This window comes from Haliaeetus leucocephalus, unplaced genomic scaffold (assembly GCF_000737465.1).
Source record: "Haliaeetus leucocephalus isolate CR32 unplaced genomic scaffold, Haliaeetus_leucocephalus-4.0 Scaffold143, whole genome shotgun sequence".
NCBI classification, from domain to species: Eukaryota; Metazoa; Chordata; class Aves; order Accipitriformes; family Accipitridae; genus Haliaeetus; species Haliaeetus leucocephalus.
In genome coordinates this window covers 270,705-291,414 of record NW_010972579.1, presented here as the reverse complement: position 1 = coordinate 291,414, position 20,710 = coordinate 270,705, and the positions used below count along the sequence as shown (strand labels likewise).

The 20,710-nt window shown below is 39.0% G+C and overlaps 1 protein-coding gene across 1 annotated transcript in view; it reads right to left on the bottom strand.

Moving 5' to 3' along the window:
- Window positions 1-2,254: 2,254 nt before the first annotated feature.
- The window catches only part of MSL2 (male-specific lethal 2 homolog (Drosophila)), an 18,768-nt gene continuing 312 nt past the window's right edge, over window positions 2,255-20,710 (bottom strand). The window contains exon 2 of the mRNA XM_010561141.1: window positions 2,255-6,378. Within this exon, the coding sequence (XP_010559443.1) occupies window positions 4,781-6,378 (1,598 nt within the window). The 3' untranslated portion in view covers window positions 2,255-4,780. The remainder of the gene's footprint in view (window positions 6,379-20,710) is intronic.

Below are 20,710 nucleotides of genomic sequence, written 5' to 3'. Positions count from 1 at the left end.
CTTTTGAATTTAAAAAGTAAAACCTGTCTTGTAGTGGTGGGCTAGAGCATTATTGTTCACTTCATCTCCAGCTGCTGTCCCAAAATCACCTTCCCTGCTGCTGCTAAGCTCACGCCACCCAGTTACCCATCAGCAAGCCTGCCAAAGCCAAAATTCCAGGCTTGCTTTTCAAAAATACTGGGGAAAACAAGTAATCCAACCACTTACCTTCATCACATCTTCATCCTCAACACAGAGCACCATCCCTGTGCTGACTTACCAAAGTGCCAAGCTCCCTCATTTTAACCTGTCCTGAAAAAAAGACCTCTCTTGGATCTTCTGCAAGTGGAATGAAGGGGGGGGGGAGGGCGGAAGAAGAAGGGAAGGGGAAAGGGAAAGGGAAAAGGCAATGCCTTTTCTAATTTCATTATATGCAAATGCTCAAGCAGAATCACTGCATTATTGTATTACTTCATCTGTGAGACTGATGGGTCCGTGTTCCCCTGTGTGCCTAAATCTGTTTATAGCACAGTCGTTTTTTGGTGGGAACCTCTGGATTTCTTTAAAAAACCAAAGGTGCTTCAATTTGAAAAACTAAATAAAGACCAGACAAAGACGACATGCTTGCAATGTTACCAGTGCTACTTTAACTAGCAGCATATACCTTTCAGAGTGAATTTCATCAGCTATGCCACATACTTGGTATGATTCTAACACACAAAGCTGCTCTTTTTTATCATTTCACGTCTCAGAAAGTTAGTTAGCAATCAATTTTTTTATAAATATAATTTGTATAAAAATTAAATACATTAAAAAATGTCGGGGTTGGGGGGATGATGTGGATACTTTTATTCTGGATCACACCAGAATCTTTGCACAATTTGTGCCACATCTGTATGGTCTTTTTCTTGAAAGTCTGTCAGAGTTTCACTGAATGAGCAGCTCCTTGCTGTGCCAGAAGTACCTGCCTTGGAAAGCAGGCTTTTCAGGTTTTATGTCAGACTGCTGCTACACAGTAACTCTACAGGTTTCTTCTGACAATACAAAATTTTATGGTGCCTGCAGGGGGACAGCCTCCAAGATGTAATGATGACACAAATGGAAGCAGCTGTGCAAGAAGACAACTGTTACCTGCCTCCTCAGTTTGCAGTCATGTTTTAAAACTCATGTGTGTACAAGAACATCTGCAGGGAGTTCAACAGAAACAGAAGAGTCTATTGTGACCCCATTGTTCACAGGCACTGTACCATAGGGTTAGACAAGCTGGAGAGCGAGAACATCACCTGCATGAATGAACTGCTAGAAGAGCCACAAGGTCAATGTGATCCAAGTGTTCATTTCCAGTTTTGTTTCCCTGTCCCTCCTCCCTCCGGGATCTAATTCCAACCAGTGATTTCACTGATGTACAATACATGGAAAGAGGCTTTCCACTCAAAATGAAAGTTTATATGTGTTCTCCTTCTGGAAAGAGCATCTTCCACATGTTCAGGTCTGACTGGTCAAAAGCACTAAGACCAATTTTGTACCACTACACATGATCGGAAGTCCACCCCTTCCAAAACGAGTTCTGTTCTTTCCATCTTTGCAACATGTTTTCAGGCAGGAAGACTCCCCCAGCAAAACATTTGATAAACTGCTGCTTTTTCTTTCTGCTGCAGCTCTACAAATTACAGGATTTTAATAAAAGTTTGAAAGTTAATCAGTGGCTTCAAGAGGATGGGAAGAAAGCTGAAATACCAAGCATTTCCTATATGAAAAGGAATCCCCAAAGCAGCTTCCTCTATGCTAACGCCAAGAACAGTTCCCCAAATCCATAGCAGCGCAGGAGGAAGGCCTGGTCAACAGCAGCTGGGGAACTCCTGCCAGCCCAGCCCAGCCCAGCCCGGGCTAAGCTGGAGCTAAAAGGATCCTCGTGATTCCTGGGTGCTTCCCAATGTATGGCCACCAGCCAGCAAGTCCTCGCTGTGGGCTCTGTTGGACTGAGTTTTCAAACTGGCGCTGGAAGGTCCCAGAACAGCATGCTGCTTATGTTGCTGTAAAATGGAAACTAATGCTTTGCAAACTAGAACCACTGCAATTATTTTCAGCAACATTATGATCCTTTCCATTGCTCAGCTAACTCAAGAACAACTAGCCAGGAGGTTAAGAAAACCAAACCAAGCCAACCCTAATTTAAACAATTACAGAATTAGTCATCAATGGACTAAGTAGTATTTAGACAGTAAGTTCAATATATGCCACACTGATTGCCCTTAGCAGTTGCAAAATAGAATTAGAAAACTAACATTTATTAAAACAATTTGAATTTTAATATACATTTCAAGAACGTGGCAGCATAAAAGGAAATGTTTTTAGAAACAACCTGAATCTACCATTTGCAATTTTACATCAGTGATCAGGGCTCTCCTGTCGACGGTTCCAAAACACACTTGACCTAAATTCTCCAACTTTTGGTACCATATTTAATGCAGCAGTGAGATAGTAAAGATTCCAAGTACTCCCACATTTCTGGAGCAAAGGTACTATGTATTTAATTTAATGAAAGTCCTAATAAATGTACCATCAACAATCTCAGCAAAACTTAACAGCTCTGCAAAAGCATTCAGAAACAACCCATGCTGTGCAGTTTACTCCCCTTAAATCAGATTCCAGTTTGGCTACTTTTCTTACACGTAGTGGACTAATAAACAGATTTACATTAGTAGGTCACGATCAAACCACCAAATTAGAAAATGGTAGGATCCTTTTGGGTCAACACAAAAATCACATACAAGTTTAACTAAATACATTTTAATAGGACATCGTTAAATCTCATGAGGGCTAAAAAACACAGATCTTAGGTACTTGGGTTGGCAAATAAAGACAAGAATACTAAGAAGCATTTTCCACCATTTACTCATTATCAAAAATATTTTTCAACTCTTCTTGCAAAACAAAAACAAAAAAGTACAGACTGGACACGTACATCACATTTTTCTTCCTATGGCTTTAACCCCCCACCCTACCCACCCCACAAAAAAGACGGGGGGAGAAACAAACCAAAACCAACAAAAAGATCTGACCACATTCACAGAAAATGACACCATGGTACACTACAAAACAAAAGGAGGTGTCATTTGTGTCCAAAGGTTTTTGCTTATTTCTTAGGTGAGGAACCATCATTGTACATGCTTTGTGCCAAATCAAAATACACCTAACGTTAGGTTGGAAAGCGCTGCGGGGTTCATTAGATGAATAAAATGAAAGATGGAAGCAGTGAAGTAACTCAAAAAATTCACATACTATTTAACATGCTGTTGAAACAGGAATAGCCTTTTAAATTAGAAGGTAATGTTTTGTATTCTAGTCAGTCCATGTTTAATTTATGCTATAGCATTCAAAGAGGAGAAATTTCTGCTTTCATGAAGTAATCTGACTTTTTTAGGCTGCCAGTGAAGCCCTAAATGCAAGACTGAATTCTTCCGCTTGTACTCATATTTAGGGGTTGCGCTGAAATAAACCATTTTTGCATAAAGCTGAATTCCTATAAAGGTGCTTTCATTTTAACACTTTCTGAGATAAGCTCTTTGACAACTTTGTGTTATTTTTCTATTTTAGAGCCTTTCAGCCCAGGTTGAAAAGCACTAACCTTCGAAAGCTACTTTCAACATATTAGTGAAAATTAGACAGATTCTGGGTGGAGTGAGTTGTATCACTTATTGTGTCTAACAAACATCTGAAATATTTGACCTTAGATAGCAATCCATCCTCTGCCCCAGCTGAAAGATGCCTGTCAGCAAAGAACTACCTTCAGGGGGATGGGTCCCAGGTCTGTTGCGGTACAAACTTCATCAAACAAACAAATAAACAAATCACCCCCAATGGTCTTAACTGCTGTGGAAGTCTCTGTGTATCCCAGGCACTGATCAGCAGAGGGGGGAGAAAAATCAGCCAAGGAGTCTCTCTGTAGCCCACAAAACCCTCTCTTTTCTAGAAGCAATAGCAATAAAATCAGCAGGAACTCCAGAAAAAAAAAGGGAGGGATGGGTGGGAGAGAATGGTGCTAATAAAACTTTGTGTACAAGTAATTTTCTTGCCCCAGCCAAAATAGTCAGGGAACATGACCAGTGGAATTGTCAAGAAAACAAAAAAGAGTGATGTTGTTAACAGGGACAGTGTATCCAAGTCAGCAGTCTGACATTCATATCTAACCACTGATCTTCCTGACCCTTGTCTGGAGACTGAGCTGCTTTCTGAGCTATTAGCTTTCTCAGTATATTACTAAACTTTTTTAAACTGTTCCATAGAGTAGGTAGTCAATTCTCACCATCGGAAATTATCTACCCTTTTCAGACTGTATTCCCCAGCTCAGTGCTGCATTTCCTTCAGGAAAATTAGGAGATTTTCTAGTAATGGTGACTGTAACTAATCGATAATTACTTTTCTACATCATAATCTAGCACAGTTTAGATGGACTAACTAGATACCACCTTTCCACATTTAAGTAGAAGCTTTGACTGAGCACAAAGCATGACCGAGTACAATGAGGTTAATGTATTCTTTGCCAAAAATCTTGTGATAAAATCATTTACATCAGCAATTGATCTCAAACTATGAGGTGCTGTAAGAACTAAAAACAGTTTTAGGGTAACTCCTCCATTATCTGCAACTATTTCCCAGACACTAATACACATAACATAGCAATGAAAAACACTTGATACAAGTGATCTAAACGCAGGAGCTCCAGCAAGTTAAACAGAACCATAGCTGCCTTAAAACTGTAGCAGTTCCCCTACTGATGGCAGGGAAAAGAAAGAAAGATTCAACAGTCGTATCTCATGTCTATAGCTTCATCCAAACTTTTATCATCGTGTGTACTGGCAGCTAAAAACGTAGTTACTGGTGACCCTGTCACATTGATTACACTGGTGCTTGTGCTGGCATTGCGCACTGCAATGCTTGTCACATTAATGCCCAAAGTAAGCCTAGTCTGCTCCAAGGCCTTTTCTGGCACTGCAAATGCCTCCAGCTTCTTCTCCCCATTAGCCATGTATGAGTTTTGGCAGCCACGGCATATGCAGTCAAGGCAGGCTTTGCGGTTAGAATAGCAAGGACAGCGTTGGCCACGGCATGTAAGAACACTTGGATTTTGGGTGGCACGACCACATTTACACCCTTTCTTTTCTTGTGGCTTTTTATACACAGTTTTTGTTGGGCTTCCTGGCATAACGTTACTGCTAGGAACTTTCTCCTTTGCTTTGTCTTTTGTTTTCAGCACCCCTGGTTTGGCTTTCGGGTGAGATTTCTTAGGGGCGTGTTCTAAATTCTTTTTCATGCTTTTGTTAGACAGCAGCACAGTTTTACTTATTTTGGGAGTAGTGCCTCCATTAGGTACAGTTGCAATAGGCTGCAAAGACATTTTATTTTCCTGTTTCACCGTTACAGGAGCTGATGCGCCCAGTGTTGGGCCACAGATGATGCTGGAAATGGGTAGAGGTTGAACCTTTTCACTGTCACTTTCTGATCGAGATCGCTTTCTGTTTAACTTAACCACCTTAGGCGTCGCCGCTGTACAGGAGATTCCATGAGGAGAAGCATCTGTGGACATGAAAATGTTATGGCTAAGAGGTGGGGGAGAAAGCTGAAGGAAAGGGCCATTAGTCATGTTTGCTTCCAAGCTGGGCTGCAAATTAGAATCACAGACTTCAGTATTTGAAACGGTCTCTAAGCTCCGGAGAACTTCCTCGACGCTAAGGAGAAGCGAGCCACCTGGTTTTATATCTTCACTGAAACTGCAGATGTCAATGCCTGTTGTACACAAGTCACTAGTAGAAACTGTATCGCACACAGGCTGCAGGCTGCTAGAGATATCTTCAGTTTTTATATACTCTCCAGTACTACAGACATCAATTGTGTTTGTGTGTTCAGGAGAAGGAATATTCACTCCAAGTTTATCTACTGAAAGCCCATTACAATTGGGCAACCCGTTGATAACAGAACCTCTAATATCAATGTTGTGTGTGCCTTCAGGTATTGATGTAAAACTAGCTGGAGGATCAGTTGCGAGTTCTGAGGTTGAAGGTACTGGGGAATGTGTCAAACACAAAGCCAAGGCTGTATCAGAAGATTTTTCTGTCTCTTCATGGAGTGGTGATCCATCTTTGAGCAAAGCCAAAAGATCTGCAGAACAATCAACTGCTTGGATAATATCTCGTGCCAGCGGAGTTTGCGTTATGTATTCGCAGAGTTTCTTATAGCAGTTCACTAAGATGCTTAGTTGCTTATTCTCCTCGAACTGTTCATAGTCCTTGCACCAGCTACATGATGGTTTCATCATCATCTTCTTGCCTTTACAAGTTTTGCAGACATAATGCTGACATGTGGAGTTGGTAGGAGCAATAGGGTCTTGTAGCAAATTTCCTAAGGAAAAAGAAAGAGAAAGATTACAATGGACTCAAGGCAGGCTTCCAGGATAATATGGGATGAATTTTTTTGTACTGTCAAAAAACTGCCTGACAAAGTTCAGTAAGTCACAAGAAAATGTACCATCCACACAATAGCCTGTAAAAATTTTCACAGCTGCTATATCTGGTTTTAAAACAATGTCAAATTAAAAAAAAAATAAAATCAGAAGAAAACCATCACACCATAATTTGTTGTGCTGCTGCAGCCTTTAGAAACACTCTCCACTGAAACACTACCAATTCCCTTGTCCCCTTCAGCCGTTTCTTCCATTGAAACTTACAAAACACACAAGATTTCTATGAATTTACCAAAAGTGCAACAATAAACTCCCATGAAGAGCTACTGCAGAGATTTTAATGAAATTAGTGAAAAGAAATGGCAATGGAGCAGAGGAAAACTCTAAAAGGAAAGTAAAAATGATGAAATATCAACCCCAAAAGGAAAGAAGACACAGCAGACTTTTACTTTTCATTTAGCTAAGACTAAAAATAGAGCCTAGCTTTGTGACAGTCAATGCCATGAATAAAGCACAAAGTTTTTAACTTTGCAAGCAACAAAACCTGTTAAATGGATCCCATGAATTCTTATAAACATTGAACAAAACACCTAATAATACATTTGACCTAAAAAAAAAAAGACTATATTGCTCTCCAATAGATCACTCCTGTGCCAAACCAGAAGGTGCAACAAGGCAACTATTAACATTTCCTGGGGAGTGATGGCTCCCAGTTTTCTAATTCACAGACACGTATCAGTGAAATAATACTTAAAACAGTGGTACTGTCATAGCCATGATGCTTAAATTCTTTAAAGTGGCAACAACAGCTCATCTCCTAGGCAGGCACAAAGAAATCAGAAGAAAGGATTTTCTCTAAGATCTTACTGTTAAGAATAGAAAACGAATAAAAATCAGTTGCTGAAGGAATCAACACACCTGACAACACAGAAAGTTTCAGACACCCCATACTGACAATCTGGAATATTATGTCTCCAGATCTCTGAAACTGTAAAAACCTGGAATAATGTTTTTGTTTTTATTTAAGACTAAACCAAGTTAACACACAAGGATAAAATAGGAAAGAACAGAAGTAACTGAATTTCTGCACAGAAATAATCCAACTAGTAACTATATCCAGAAAAATGACAGTATCACTTTGCTATTTCTAGCTAGCTCTAGGCCAGAAAGATACTCTAACACCTAAATTAAATTTCAGAGTATCTATAGTAATCTACAGCAACAGGTTTCCCCTCCTTTCCAAGCAGCAGATTTTCAGCTTTGATCAGACCTTTCTCTCATAAGGAGCCTTTGCTGGACGAGTTACAACCATCAGTGAATTCTCACCCAGATTTTCCAAAGTGAAAACATGCTGTTATGAACACATGAATAAAATGAAACAATTTGGGATGAGAAAGCAAAGTGCATGCATTAAAACAGACTGAGATTAAAAAAATTGCATCAAAGAGAGATACTTTCTCTCATCACTCACTTGCCAAGGAACTTTTAATCACACAGACCTTCCGTAACAGATTCTCATGACAGCGCTTTGAAGGGATCTAATTAACTGGACCTAGTTGAGGGGACCAAGTTACCAACTAAGTAATAAAACCCAACCTTTCTACCTTACATTACCTTAGTCGAGAACCCAAGGCCTCAGGCAGAAGAACAAGACGTACTATACTAACCCTTGGCTGTGGTAGCACTTAAAAGTATGAAACTTGTCCCTCACTCTGTAGCCTGTGTCAAAATGTTCCAACCCCCTTCCTAACCTAACCCTCTGTGCTTTTCACCATTCAACCCACTTTTGAAAATTCAACCTTTTGTGTGTGTTTAAATAGGAAATTTGCATTAGCACAGTAATTCTGCAACACTTGAATTTTGTGAGTGAGCAGACTATTATCCCATTTTCCCTTTGAAATCTGAATTCCTTGGTACCTCTTTGGGAAAGGACTGCTCCACAGCCCTCCACCTGAGCTGTCTTTCAGTAAAAGTGGCTTGATGTAAACTGGTTTTTGACCAACAAATAACAAGAGTCAGTGCTGAAGTCATCATTACGTAGTATTTTTTTAATAAACTGAGAGAAAATACAATTGTTTAGAAAGTTGGCAGGTGACACACAGTTTGACACAATGTCAAATAATGAGAACTGCCACTACAGCTCCACTGGAACAGGAGCTGTAGGGAAATGCACCGTATTTGAACACAGTTAATTGAAAGCGATGCAGGAGGAACACTGAATAGGAGAAGCTGTAGAACAGAGAAAGGTTCAAAGCACAATTACAGCAATACTTGATGGGAAATGCACTTCACGACCAAAGAGCAGGTGTTTAACTTTTCTTTGCTAATCTAATGAGGAAGGGCTGACTGAGGAAGGGTGACCCCGCAAGACCCCACCATGAGAAGACAATAGCAAAACACTCTTCAAGTTAAACAGTGAAGATTTGAAGCCAACAGATGGAACATGGAAGTCACACAATCCAACCTGCAGTGGATTTTTTTTTTTTTAAAGTTCTCTTTAAATGACAGTATATAAACAGCAACGCAGGCAGAGATGTCCATCATGGTTGCAAGACTGGATTTGATTTTGTGAGAAAAGTCCCTAACTCCCATGGGGAAAAACAAAAGAAAGCTTTAAATCACATCAGCTAGTCTCAGAATTCATGTCCTTAAGCACAACGAGCTCACAAACAATTGTCCGTCCCTTCTGGATCTTGAGTCTTTCCAACAGGACAGGCAGAAAGCCATGCCAGGACCAATGCAGGAGGCAAACACACCTAACGCTTGTTCATTTAATGCTTTGAGACTTCAGAAACCATCATAAAAATACATGCATCCACAGTGCTTCTAGGACCAAAAGCCCACCAGCATCAATACGCAATGAAACAAAGCAGTTGGGTGTGCTCCTTCATCCACCTTTAGCCTCTTTTTGCTACTTATGATGATTAAGTATGAGTTACAATGATCAATGCTTTACAGATTCTGAAGCACTGAAATACTTCAGAGGTGGAACCAAATAAACAATATACCAATTTAACTATTAATGAGATTTAAAAAAAAAAAAAGTCATCGCCAACTGTGCATTTTATTTCTCCCAAAATAAATTTGGCTGAAACTGTTGAATGGGTATGAATGCTAGAAGAGGATACTGAAAAATTTAAATTTCCTGAAGCTTTGAGGAAAAAAAACAGACGGACAGACAAGACAAAACACTTCACATGCTCTCACTGAAGCAAAGAACAGAGCGAGTTCTACTGTCAGTAAATGTCAGGCAACCTACACTGGAGAGACACTGGGAATGCCTGAGACATGGGAATATTTTCAGCTTGAGCTCATATCTCATTTAATACTCATTCTTCAGTCAAAGTTTCTCTCTCATATGGATTCTGTGGCACCTATCACTCTCTTCAGCTTTAGTATCATTAGGCAAAAAAAAAAAAAAAAAGGTCAACCATGAGATGCAAATTCACAGAAAATTAAGTTTCATTACTTTTAATACTCAGGGAATGGTACTAAGTCAGCAACGCTGTCCCAGAAAGATAACACCCGAGCTGCTACCCAGAATCTGGAGGTACTAAGCTCTGGGACATTCCAAACTGCTGGATTGTACAGGCTCCCAAGGCGTAACACTCATTTGATGCTGCAAATTACCAAATCTTCCCAGATGAAGATTATGAACTCCACCATGAAAATAAAACCAGGAAGGATTCCAAGATGTTACCTAGCCCATCCTCAAACTCCTAAGAATAACCATACTGAGTTAGATCCATCTAGCCCAGCAGGCCATCTCACTAGTGGCCAAAAGCAGATGCTTAGGGCATAGAGTAAGAACAAGGCAAGCAAACAATTAGTACTTGCCCAGCCTTTAACCACTATGGGCTGAGATACTTCTCATGGGAGATGGGGTTTCCATGTACTCTGTAACTCTCGGCTTCCCCCCTTAGGCTTGCCTCATCTCCTCTTTAACTATTTCAAATGTCATCAGTCACAGCAGGCTTTGACAAGGAAGTCCCTTGTCAGCAATCCACTGTGCTGAGAATGACCTTTTTGGTTTGAGCATTACTCTTACTAGTTTCACTTGACAATCTCTTGTTCTTATGTTGGATGAAGCAACAGTCAATCACTATCCTCTCTTCCATACTACTCATGGTTTTACAGACATATACCACGTAATCCTCCAAGTTGTCTCTTTTCCAGACTGTACAGAAGTTGTTCCTTACGTTGGATCACCCTTCCCCTAACTCTTCCACAGTTCTTTTTTGAGACGGGGGGACCACAACTGCAACAACGTAAGATGCAGGTGAACCACAGCTTTATACAGTGCCATAATAAAGTTGTCCACTTTATTCTCTAATCCAGTCCTGATTTTTAGCATTTGCTTTGCTTTTTTGATTGAGACTCAGTACTGAGCTGACATTCTCATGGAGTTTTCTATTGCAAGGCCAAGATCTCACTTTTGGCTGGTAGCCATCAGTGCTACCCCTTTCTATAAATTTACAAATTTACAGAGATCTGCAAGATATAAAAATGGTGGGCTCTGAGAAGTTAATATTTTTTCCATGTTTATAATTTAATATTTATCTAAGCTAAATTTAATTTGTCATTTTATTGCGCAGTCATTCATCCACATAAGATCCTTCCACAATTATTCAATGCAGGCCTTCATTTTTACTACCCTAAATAGCTTGGTATTACTAAACTTTGCCTCGTCTGTTCTCACTCTCTTTTGCAAGGGGTATATTAATGCACCAAAAGCAAAATCATGTTCTTACAAAGCCTCCAATAAGAGGTTTTCCCTAAACAACATCAGCTCTTAACTATCCTACTTTCAGAAAGGTTTACTAAACACCTACATTAATATGAGCACTTAAAATTAATAAACAGCATATACAGAGGAAATACTTTTAATATATTATTTACAAAGTATCACAGCTGTCCTGGAAAGGCTGCTACCAGGAGGGAGGTCATTTAAACCACAAGGCATACTTCCTATTGTGTTCCTTAATGAGCTTACTTCACAGCTGCAGGAAGAGGGGAAGCATCTGCAAATTCTATCTCAGAGACCAAAGGGAAGAGAAGAATTGGGAATCTATGCAATTGTTAGGTGTATATATCCAGCAAATGCACTCCAAATGGATGAAATTCACTGAGAAGAAAGACTTTAAATCGGAACAGGTCACCACCTTCCATTCTCATCTATCCTCAGCAAAGCTAGAAATATAATGCCCTAGGAAAGGGGCTACACACAATAACTAATTTAGCACCCTTGGAAAAGCCTACTGAAACATAATATATTGCCTTTTTTAACAACTCGAAGTCTTAAGAATGATGAAACTATTAAATCTTAATTTGATCAAGTCAACTAGAAAAAAAATTGTGATGTCAAATTTTGTTACAAGTAGAAATAAATGTATCACTAGGGTTTATCTCCAACATTTGTCTGCCAAAACAGTCTTTAATTCTTGGTTGCATTCATATCACCAGAAGTCACCCTCCTTTCATAGTGCACAGCAAGGAAGTGGAAAACTCAACAGCCCAGCCCTCTACTCCTTTCACTCTCTGACCAAAGTGGTGTATCTGCTACACAACATAAAAATAGGACTGGCATCCATGATGAAGGGGAGAAGACGGTGAGAAGGAAGGTAAGAAGAAAGCTCACCTGCACCAGCTAAATCTGTTAACATCAAACACTACAATGACCATGATTTCATTTTTAAACCAAGATTACAAAGTGTATCCGAACTTTGGATTAGTCAGATAGAAATTCTACAGCTCTCTGAATCTAGCAAGTTTTAAAAAACAGGCAGCTATAATCAATCTGATAAAGCACACATATACTTCTGCATTAGACTTAAAATTAATATATGGCAAGCACCTCAAAGCAATAACCAGAAGCTGGAGATTTAACAGTTGGACTGCTACACTTTCAGCATTTTCATTTCTGGATTAAACACGATCTGATTGTTTCTACTAAACTAATTAGCAACAAGCAGTAAGCTCTAACAAATTGCTACAGTCAAACTTTAGAGTTAACCACCTTCTGAAGAATGGGAGCTAGTTCTCACTGACTGGCAGTACCACTTGATAGGCTTTTTGAAGTTCAGCTATCCACCTACCTGTACTTCAGCTGAAGCAGCCTCTGAAAGGAAAAGGCTTGCTCCCCTCACCAATTTGCCTGCACTGCTCCCTTCTTCAACCCCACACAGCATCTTTTCATCTAAGAAATTATCAGCTAGATCTGACTGAAGAATAAGTAGCTCAACGAGGTTTCAAAACAAAACATGCAAAAGAAAAATACGACCATAAAAGCAGTAGCATTTTCAGAGTTTGATAAAAAAACCTAGAAGCACTACTTGATGATAGGCAGGCAGGCATATGATAAGTAGTGAAAAGGTCTATTAACCATCTGCAGAAAAATAAAACAAAAATGTAACATCTGTTTTATACAGGTGAAAGATTTGAATACTTACTAGAAAAGAAGATAACTAAATACACTCAAACCCAGAGAAACTTCAAGAGAGGTTAGTGCAAGGGACAACTGCCAAGGACAATACAACAGTGAAAGGTCTCCTTCCACAGATCTCAAGCCCGAACATAAACCCCTTCCAAACCATACACTCGAGACGGTGGGCTTGAACCATGGTCTGGTTGATACATGTCAAAAATACTGCACCAAATTCAAGAGGCAGATTCATCAGATGGAGGTTTGTGCTACCCCTGCCCTGACAAACTGTCCCAGTTAGAAAAATGTTTGGCAACTTTTCTCATCATACAGAAACCTACTGGATCATGTGGCAGAGGTGCCACCTATCACCCAGATATCCTACACCCACTTCCCAGTGTTCAGAAAACAAATCAGCATTTGCAGCAACCACGCTCTTGGTTGAGAGGCCTGAAGATGCAAGACGCATCTGCAATATTACTATCACAAAACTTTGAACCTAGTCTACAAAACACAGATTGCAAATAAGAGGAGTTCACAATGACAACACTAGAAATGTACTTATCCTTTCATGGGTTTTGCAAGACAAGGCTTCGTAGACACAAATAGTTTTATTCAGCCAAAAACTAGAAATAGAAAAAATCGCCCAAGACTTTCAGCACACAATCCTTTTTCAGATCTGAAACAGTAAGAGTTCACCTGTGAACTAAATTATAGTATTTCTTCCTGAAAACACCATCTTGCTCTTAGATCACCACAACAACAACAATGGTACCACTAGAATTTGTCCAAAGACATTCACAAGAATTCACAGATTCCCCATCAGGTAAAATGGAAACATGGGCGACAGATTAAAAAAGCATTAAAAAAAGCCCCAAAAAACTTATTTCAAAATTTTATCAGAGAAAACATTCTGCTGGCTGCTGAATATTTCTGACCATCCTCCATCAACAAACAACTATGAAAAATTAGCTACAGAAATTATTACCCTCATATAGGAATGGTCACAACTAACGAATTAATGATTGTATGAGACCCTGGAAAAATCAAAACTGCATTATTTTTGGTCTGAACACCATGGGAACCCAAATTAACCATTATATGAATACAGTTAGACTATTTTTCTGTATATTTGGAGAAACACAGTCAACCTCTTTAGCTAAAGTTCAAGGAAAAAAAAACAGAAATATAACAACAAATTGCATTTTAACTGTAGAAGGGACTGCTTTGTTCTCTGACTCTGTCCCCTGCATAATAAACAACAGAACATATTTTACCAAGTCCTGTGTCAAAGTTATATTTCTGTTTGAAAGTCTTTGTGTTTACAAAATCACTGACTGGAAAAATTCTGAATGTATTTTTAACAAACTAGGTGGCAAAGTTCAAACTTTGTAATGAACAGGCTTTAAAAAGATAGAGAAATTCATCTTGTTCACCATCCAATGTAAAATTTTCATGTTATGATGTTTTCCAAAAGTCAAGGTTGCTGTATTTTAAGAGCTTTTAAATGGCAAAGTTAACATTTCTCCTATGGGTAGGAGATTAATTTCATTAAACATGTTTCTATGCAGCATGAACACTCATAATAGTTAAAACTTGCTTTGAAAGCTATAGATCAAGTTGATCACTTTCTCTGAGCAAACAAAAAGAATAATGAAAACTATTTTTTCCCACCAAACAAAAATGCTGGCACCATCAGGATTAACCATGCAATCTTAAAGTGAACTGTGCTCTTCAAGACCACGGGAGAAGGAGCAAGCCCTGTGCTGTGACTGCAAGGCTCAGGAGACAGAGAGTAACAAATTACATCATTGAAGGACTTCAAAGTGAATTCTTTTCAGCGCTCAAGAAAGGTTGTGCTGTACGTTATTTCTCAAGTCATATAATAGATGCAAGGAATCGTTTCTGGCCTCACAAAGAACTCCAACATCCAACATATCCAGCAACTGCTTACTCCATATTTAGTCAACCTATTCTGTAAATCATAACATAGTAAGAAAACAACACCAAAGAAATCTGTGTTTGAATGCACTATGTCCATAGACCCAGACAACTAAGTTGTCCCAATAAAGATGCCTCTTGGCAACACATTAACTTTTCTTCAAACACTCTGAAATGCAATCAGTTTAATCAATATCCTCAGGCGACCATCAAAACCCATCTATCATCTCCCATTGCCTCAACCAGTTACACACTCTCATCCCAAATCACATCAGAAGACAATATTGCAATCTTCACTTTGCAACCTTCTTCTGTAAGCCCACTATCAACCAGCTGTTATGGTGGAAACCACAGTTAACTTCTCTTCCTACACTTCAATTTTGTTCTAAGACAGAGGAGTATTTTTAGTTTAGAAACCAATTTAAATTCAACTGGTAGAACATTATGTCATCAAAACTTATGCAGTACAATGCAGACAACCTTGAAAAAGCTGTTCTCCCAAGAGTCACACAAAGGATTTAAAAACAGGAAAGGGAAACAGTGAATTTAAGTAAGGAGATTTTTAAGGGGAAGAGAAATCTTCCAACATGTTCTTGGCTAAGAACTGGTGTATTCAGAGATGTGTGAGTAGACATTTTATAGACAACTGCCCATGCTGGTTATCTCCAAAACAAGAAGAAAAAGAATACCTGCAGCAGAAGGTATTAGTCCCATAGTCCATGCTCCCCGATGGCTGTTTCAGAGATTCTTGTTATTTTGCGCATTCTTCAGAAATTCAGAAGTATTTTGGCAACCATTCATGTAATTTTTAAGGGGAAAATAACATACTTTTTAAAACTACCAATATATGAAAATGGAGGAAAGAAGAACATTTTAATGAAAAAATACCTTAAAAAAAAGCACCAATCCAGATCACTTTTCAAACATAAAAGGCAACTCTGATCTGGCAGCACAGATCATGCATCAGTCTTCCCTCTCCTTAATCTAGGGAGAATGGACAAGGAATGAGAGTTTGAGGCTAAACTTTTCCATTACAAAAATTAAATACACTTCTTCACTTTAAAACTCTGATATCCAGGCTTAACTCACTTAGTCATGGCTCACATCCCAAACAGATAATCCAGTATCATGCATATAATTAAGTTTTATTAGTAGTGGGAGTTTGTTTCTTCTGCCTTCTTCCATCTGTGACCAGAAATTGAATTTGCTAGAAAGTTTCAATCTATTTAGGTGTCACCCAACTATCTTCTTTTCTCTGAAGGACATCACATTACTGCTGCATGCCTCAGATTGCCTCAGTACCATCAGTGGAAAAAAGACTTACTCTAGAGCTGCAATTTGTTTGTATTCCACTTGCTTATGGTGCTTCTTCCCTTAGATACTTGCAGAAATTTTCACATGAAAGTTTAATGAAACTGTACAGGTCTAATTCACAATTTCCCGGTGACAAAGTATAGCCTAAAGTAGTAAGCTCTACTTGGGATCCATAACAATGTCACTAAGAGCTATAGACAAGGGGTCTGGAGGAAGTCACACCACGCACTGGCATAGGGGAGGAAGCAGTCAGAACTGCAGAAGCAATGGAGAATTAGCTCAGCAAGGGGCAAGGAAGAAGAGGAGAAGCCTTCACAAGTCCAACATGGACAAGAGGGCACAATGATGGAAAATTTTACGCAACTCAATCTACCACCAACTATGGAGAAATTTCAAACCTAGCTAGCAGAATGAGTTCCATAAGACTCAACTTATACTGACAGCATAAAACTTCCAAAAAATAGGCTAATAGTTTTACACAAGAGCAGGATGGAAATAACATCCCTACACTAATCTTTAAATAGGGAAACAAAAATTCAAGATCTTGAATTTTATTATTTTGGTCATCCATGCCATTCCCCATGCTTGGGAGTTGATTCCATGATGCTACTTTTACCATTTAGCCTTCAATCCTCTAACTAAAATTATCAAGAGCTATCTCAAAACACTTGACAGGAGCTGTGTAAGGTACCAGTCAGTATTGTCACGTTGTTTCTTTGTTCCTTCCCACCCCTTAATCTCCTTTAAGCCACATGTCGTCTCACATCCCCTCGCTTAGATCGCAGGATGTTCAAGGCAAGAACTATATTCTTATCCTGTATTTCTACAGCACAAGCTACAGTTGGGTTCCTGGCCAAATGCAAAGCGTTGTCCTAAAGCCATGCAACCTTTTAAGCACTTTCACATTCTGAATCAGCAATAACAATCTTTCAGAGGTTCCAGGATGAAGTTTTCCACAGATAAAAAGCTAAGCTGATCTGACTGCCAACCTGTCTCTTACAAGCATTTTAACTGAATTTCAAAAAAGGCTGTTAATGCTGAAAAGCCAACTGAACCTTTGAATGACTTGCAGTAACCTACATGGGATTTGAAACAGGGAAAGGCGCTTTTAAGAAGATTTTAATCCCATCAGGCAGTACTTTTAAAACAAAGAAGTTTGTTGCATAAATTCTACTAAACTATTTTTAAATTAAATGTGGTATTAACATGCAATTTAATAATAATCACTGTAGTCCAGAGACTGCAACTTGGATTTCACATCCTCAAAATATATAAGGCACATACCTTCTGTCTAATGCACAAGCAGGAGCAGCTATTTTTAAGTTTTAAAAGCTCTAGGAAATATCATCTTATACATCCCTGTATAAGATTGATGCACTACCTACAACACCATCTAGGAAACTATCACATGATTGCACTCAAATCCTAGAAACATACACTGCCGTACCATTGACATAACCTTTATAACCCATTATAGGGTAAGACAGGTAAGACAGAGACCTCAAATCCACCTAGAACAAGCTTACTTAACTTACAATGGCATACTATATTTACATTATGACTTTCTACTGATGGAACTTCATGTGTGCCAATTTGAATCTAAAATCAGAGCTTTAATTAGAATTTCATAATTACGTGGGTCCAAAAACTTCCACCACCCCTACTATGTGAGCTGGTTTAAAAGACGTATCAGATCAGAAGAAAATTAGTTGGCTTGTGTCTAGTACATTGAGAAAATAGTGAAAGCACAATAATGTTAGTTGATTTATATAGCTGTCACTAGTTTCTTCTAAAAACAATTCTCTAAAATTAAAGGGACAATCCTGACTGCAGAATTAATACCTACAGCATAACAAAGCATTACAGAATGCATTCAGAGACATTAAATACTGAAGAAAGGCTGATGACATAAGGAGCACTAATTTGGGGAGTAATTTCCCAAGGGAAGTCCTAGAAGTCCAACACTTGAGACTTTAACCAAGTGTAGGGGGTTTATGCATTACTGATAATTCATGCAGCATTTCTCCAACGAAGGATGATTTTTAAACATTTACAGTCAAGACCGCATTCTGCTAAGATCTGTGCAAGGGAAGTACCAGACACTCACTGTTCCATGTACATGAACCCATACCCAGATATTTGGATCTCGTTGTCTAAACAGACAAATAGGGTAGAAAGAAGTGAGCATCTGAAAAACTTTTAAATATTTAAAAAAAAAAAGCAACAACACACTGTCAAGTTTGGGGAGTCATAGCACTCGCTCTTGTGATCATGACATCTCACAAAGTAACCTTTACTTCAGTACTTAAACTTTACCTTTTAAAACACTGAAGTTAAAAAGGGTTTGACAGTTGGATAGGCTTTAAATGACCTTAAACACACAGAAGGTGTAACAGCTCTTAGCACTAACGTGTACGAGAGAAAAAAAGTATTTTAAAAATATCACGGCAAGGTGGTCAGAGGGCCAAAGAGAGAAAGAGGCACCAATATTCAGCCATGACAGAAGTGGGAGAACAGGAACACAAAAAGCAAACAAGAAAAAGGTCAATTTGCCTTTACCAGCCTGAGCTGAAGATTTATGACTGCTGGTCAATGCCAGAGTGGACAGTTTTGTATTGGGCAGGACCACTCTCCCATGACTGCCTGCCTGCAGGTTGAAGAAAGACACTTTACCAACTCTGCAGGACAGAAACTGTATTTTACTGTACAGCTGAGGCCTCTGAATGCCACCACGCCACAAACAGGAGCCTAAGAAACAGAGAGAGAATACTGGGGAATTGCTCATAAACAGAATACTTGAAACAAACAGTGGCTACAGTTATCTGAAAGCTAGCCTCAGTAAGAAAAAATGTAAGCCAAAGCAATAACCTTAAAATTCAGAGAAAGCAAGGGATGAAAGGAGAAAGTGGAACCATCAAGAAGTAGTTTGTAAGTCAGAATATGCATGGCGGCACAAGTCAGTAGAAGAAAACAAACTAAAAAGTGTGGTTTGCTCTACCAAACTGAGAGTGACAGAAAAGCCAAGCAAGAGAAGCTGAAGAGGGGAAAAATAGCTCAGGAATTTGGGCAGGGACAAATTAAAGATAGACAATTTCAATAGCACAGAGTATAAAAATAAGATTGCAAAAGGCCAAGAAGGGAAGAAGTCAAGGCAAGGAGAACAAAGAACGCATTTCAGAAGACCAGTCTTAAAGTGGAGAGGCCAGATAGCACAGTAGCTATAAACACATAGTCCCTATGTAAGTATCTTATTTAAAAAAAAATAGAAATAAATCAGAAAAATGTTAGCATATTTTTAGGCCAAAGCAGTCTGGTGATTGACCAAAAGCAAGAAGGATTTATGGAAAAAAAAGCACAGTTAGGGATTGGAATTAACAGGGCCTTAAGTAATAAGCAAGAGATAAAGAGCAGAGGTGCATCGATATTGACATCAGAGTTACATGAGGAAAAAAAAAAAGAAACTTCGACAAATTATTTCAGGAAATGACTACGCAGTGATCCTGGGAACAGGCTCCTTCTTTCCCAGTACAAACAGATCTCTATTTTCTAGGACTTTAAGTGGGAGGAGCCAATAGCTACAGGATAGGAAGCATCCAACACTAGTTTAGCAGCCTCAACAGCTGAAATCCTGATCCTGTAAATAAATAAAATAGTTAACTTTATACACACCAGTAATTCAATTAAATCTTAGTGTGACCACACACATTTGTAAAGATAAACACACGCAAACATAGCAGACGTTAAGTCCACTCTGTTAGGAAAATACAAACACACACAAGGCCAGGACTTAAAACTACCAGAGGGAAAGAAGGAGAAGTAACAAAATTAAACAACTGAGAGGTCTAACAGTTCAGAGTCCCTCTCCCAACACTGACCAGGGCTTCAAAGGAAAGTTCAAGAAACGTTGACAACTTATTCCAGAGCTTCCTACCAGGAACAGACATGTGCCCCCACCTCATAAACAGAGCAGAATGCAATTCCTTCCCAGTGTTCCCCAGACTGTAATACTGAAATTCCAGATGACTGCTTTTGCCCACAAAATGCAGAATGCTCTTTTTTCAGGGGAGGGAGTGGGGAAATCCTAGCAGAGTGTCAGCCTATGTGCTTTTTATGGTAATTATTGTTATAGGACAGTTATATGCTACGGACAAAAAAAAAAACCATCCAAATACTGTTTCTGTGTGCTTAAAATTCCTGGCTTTCAATCTGAATTACTTTTTTTGTTCTTTACATTTCAAGGAGGAGGAAAAAAAAAAGTACAAAGTTCTCATTTCCCTGCCTCTACGGTCTGTATATTGTTTTGAGTATCTTTTACCACACTTTCTCTTAGTCATCACTTTTTTAAAGCAATTAACTTGACTACACCAGGGTATTCCAATAACCACTAATAACTACCATACCCTTTATGAAATAAAGCGACCATAACGAAGCATTGCAGTTTGGGGAAAACACACTCTCTCAACAAAAACAACAGATTATTTTCTTTACAGCTTGCCATGCTATTAGATATGCAGACCCCTAACGCCTTTCTATCTTTCTGGCCAATGCTGCCCGCAGACTTCCCCCCCCTCCGCGCGCCACACACACACTTCGGG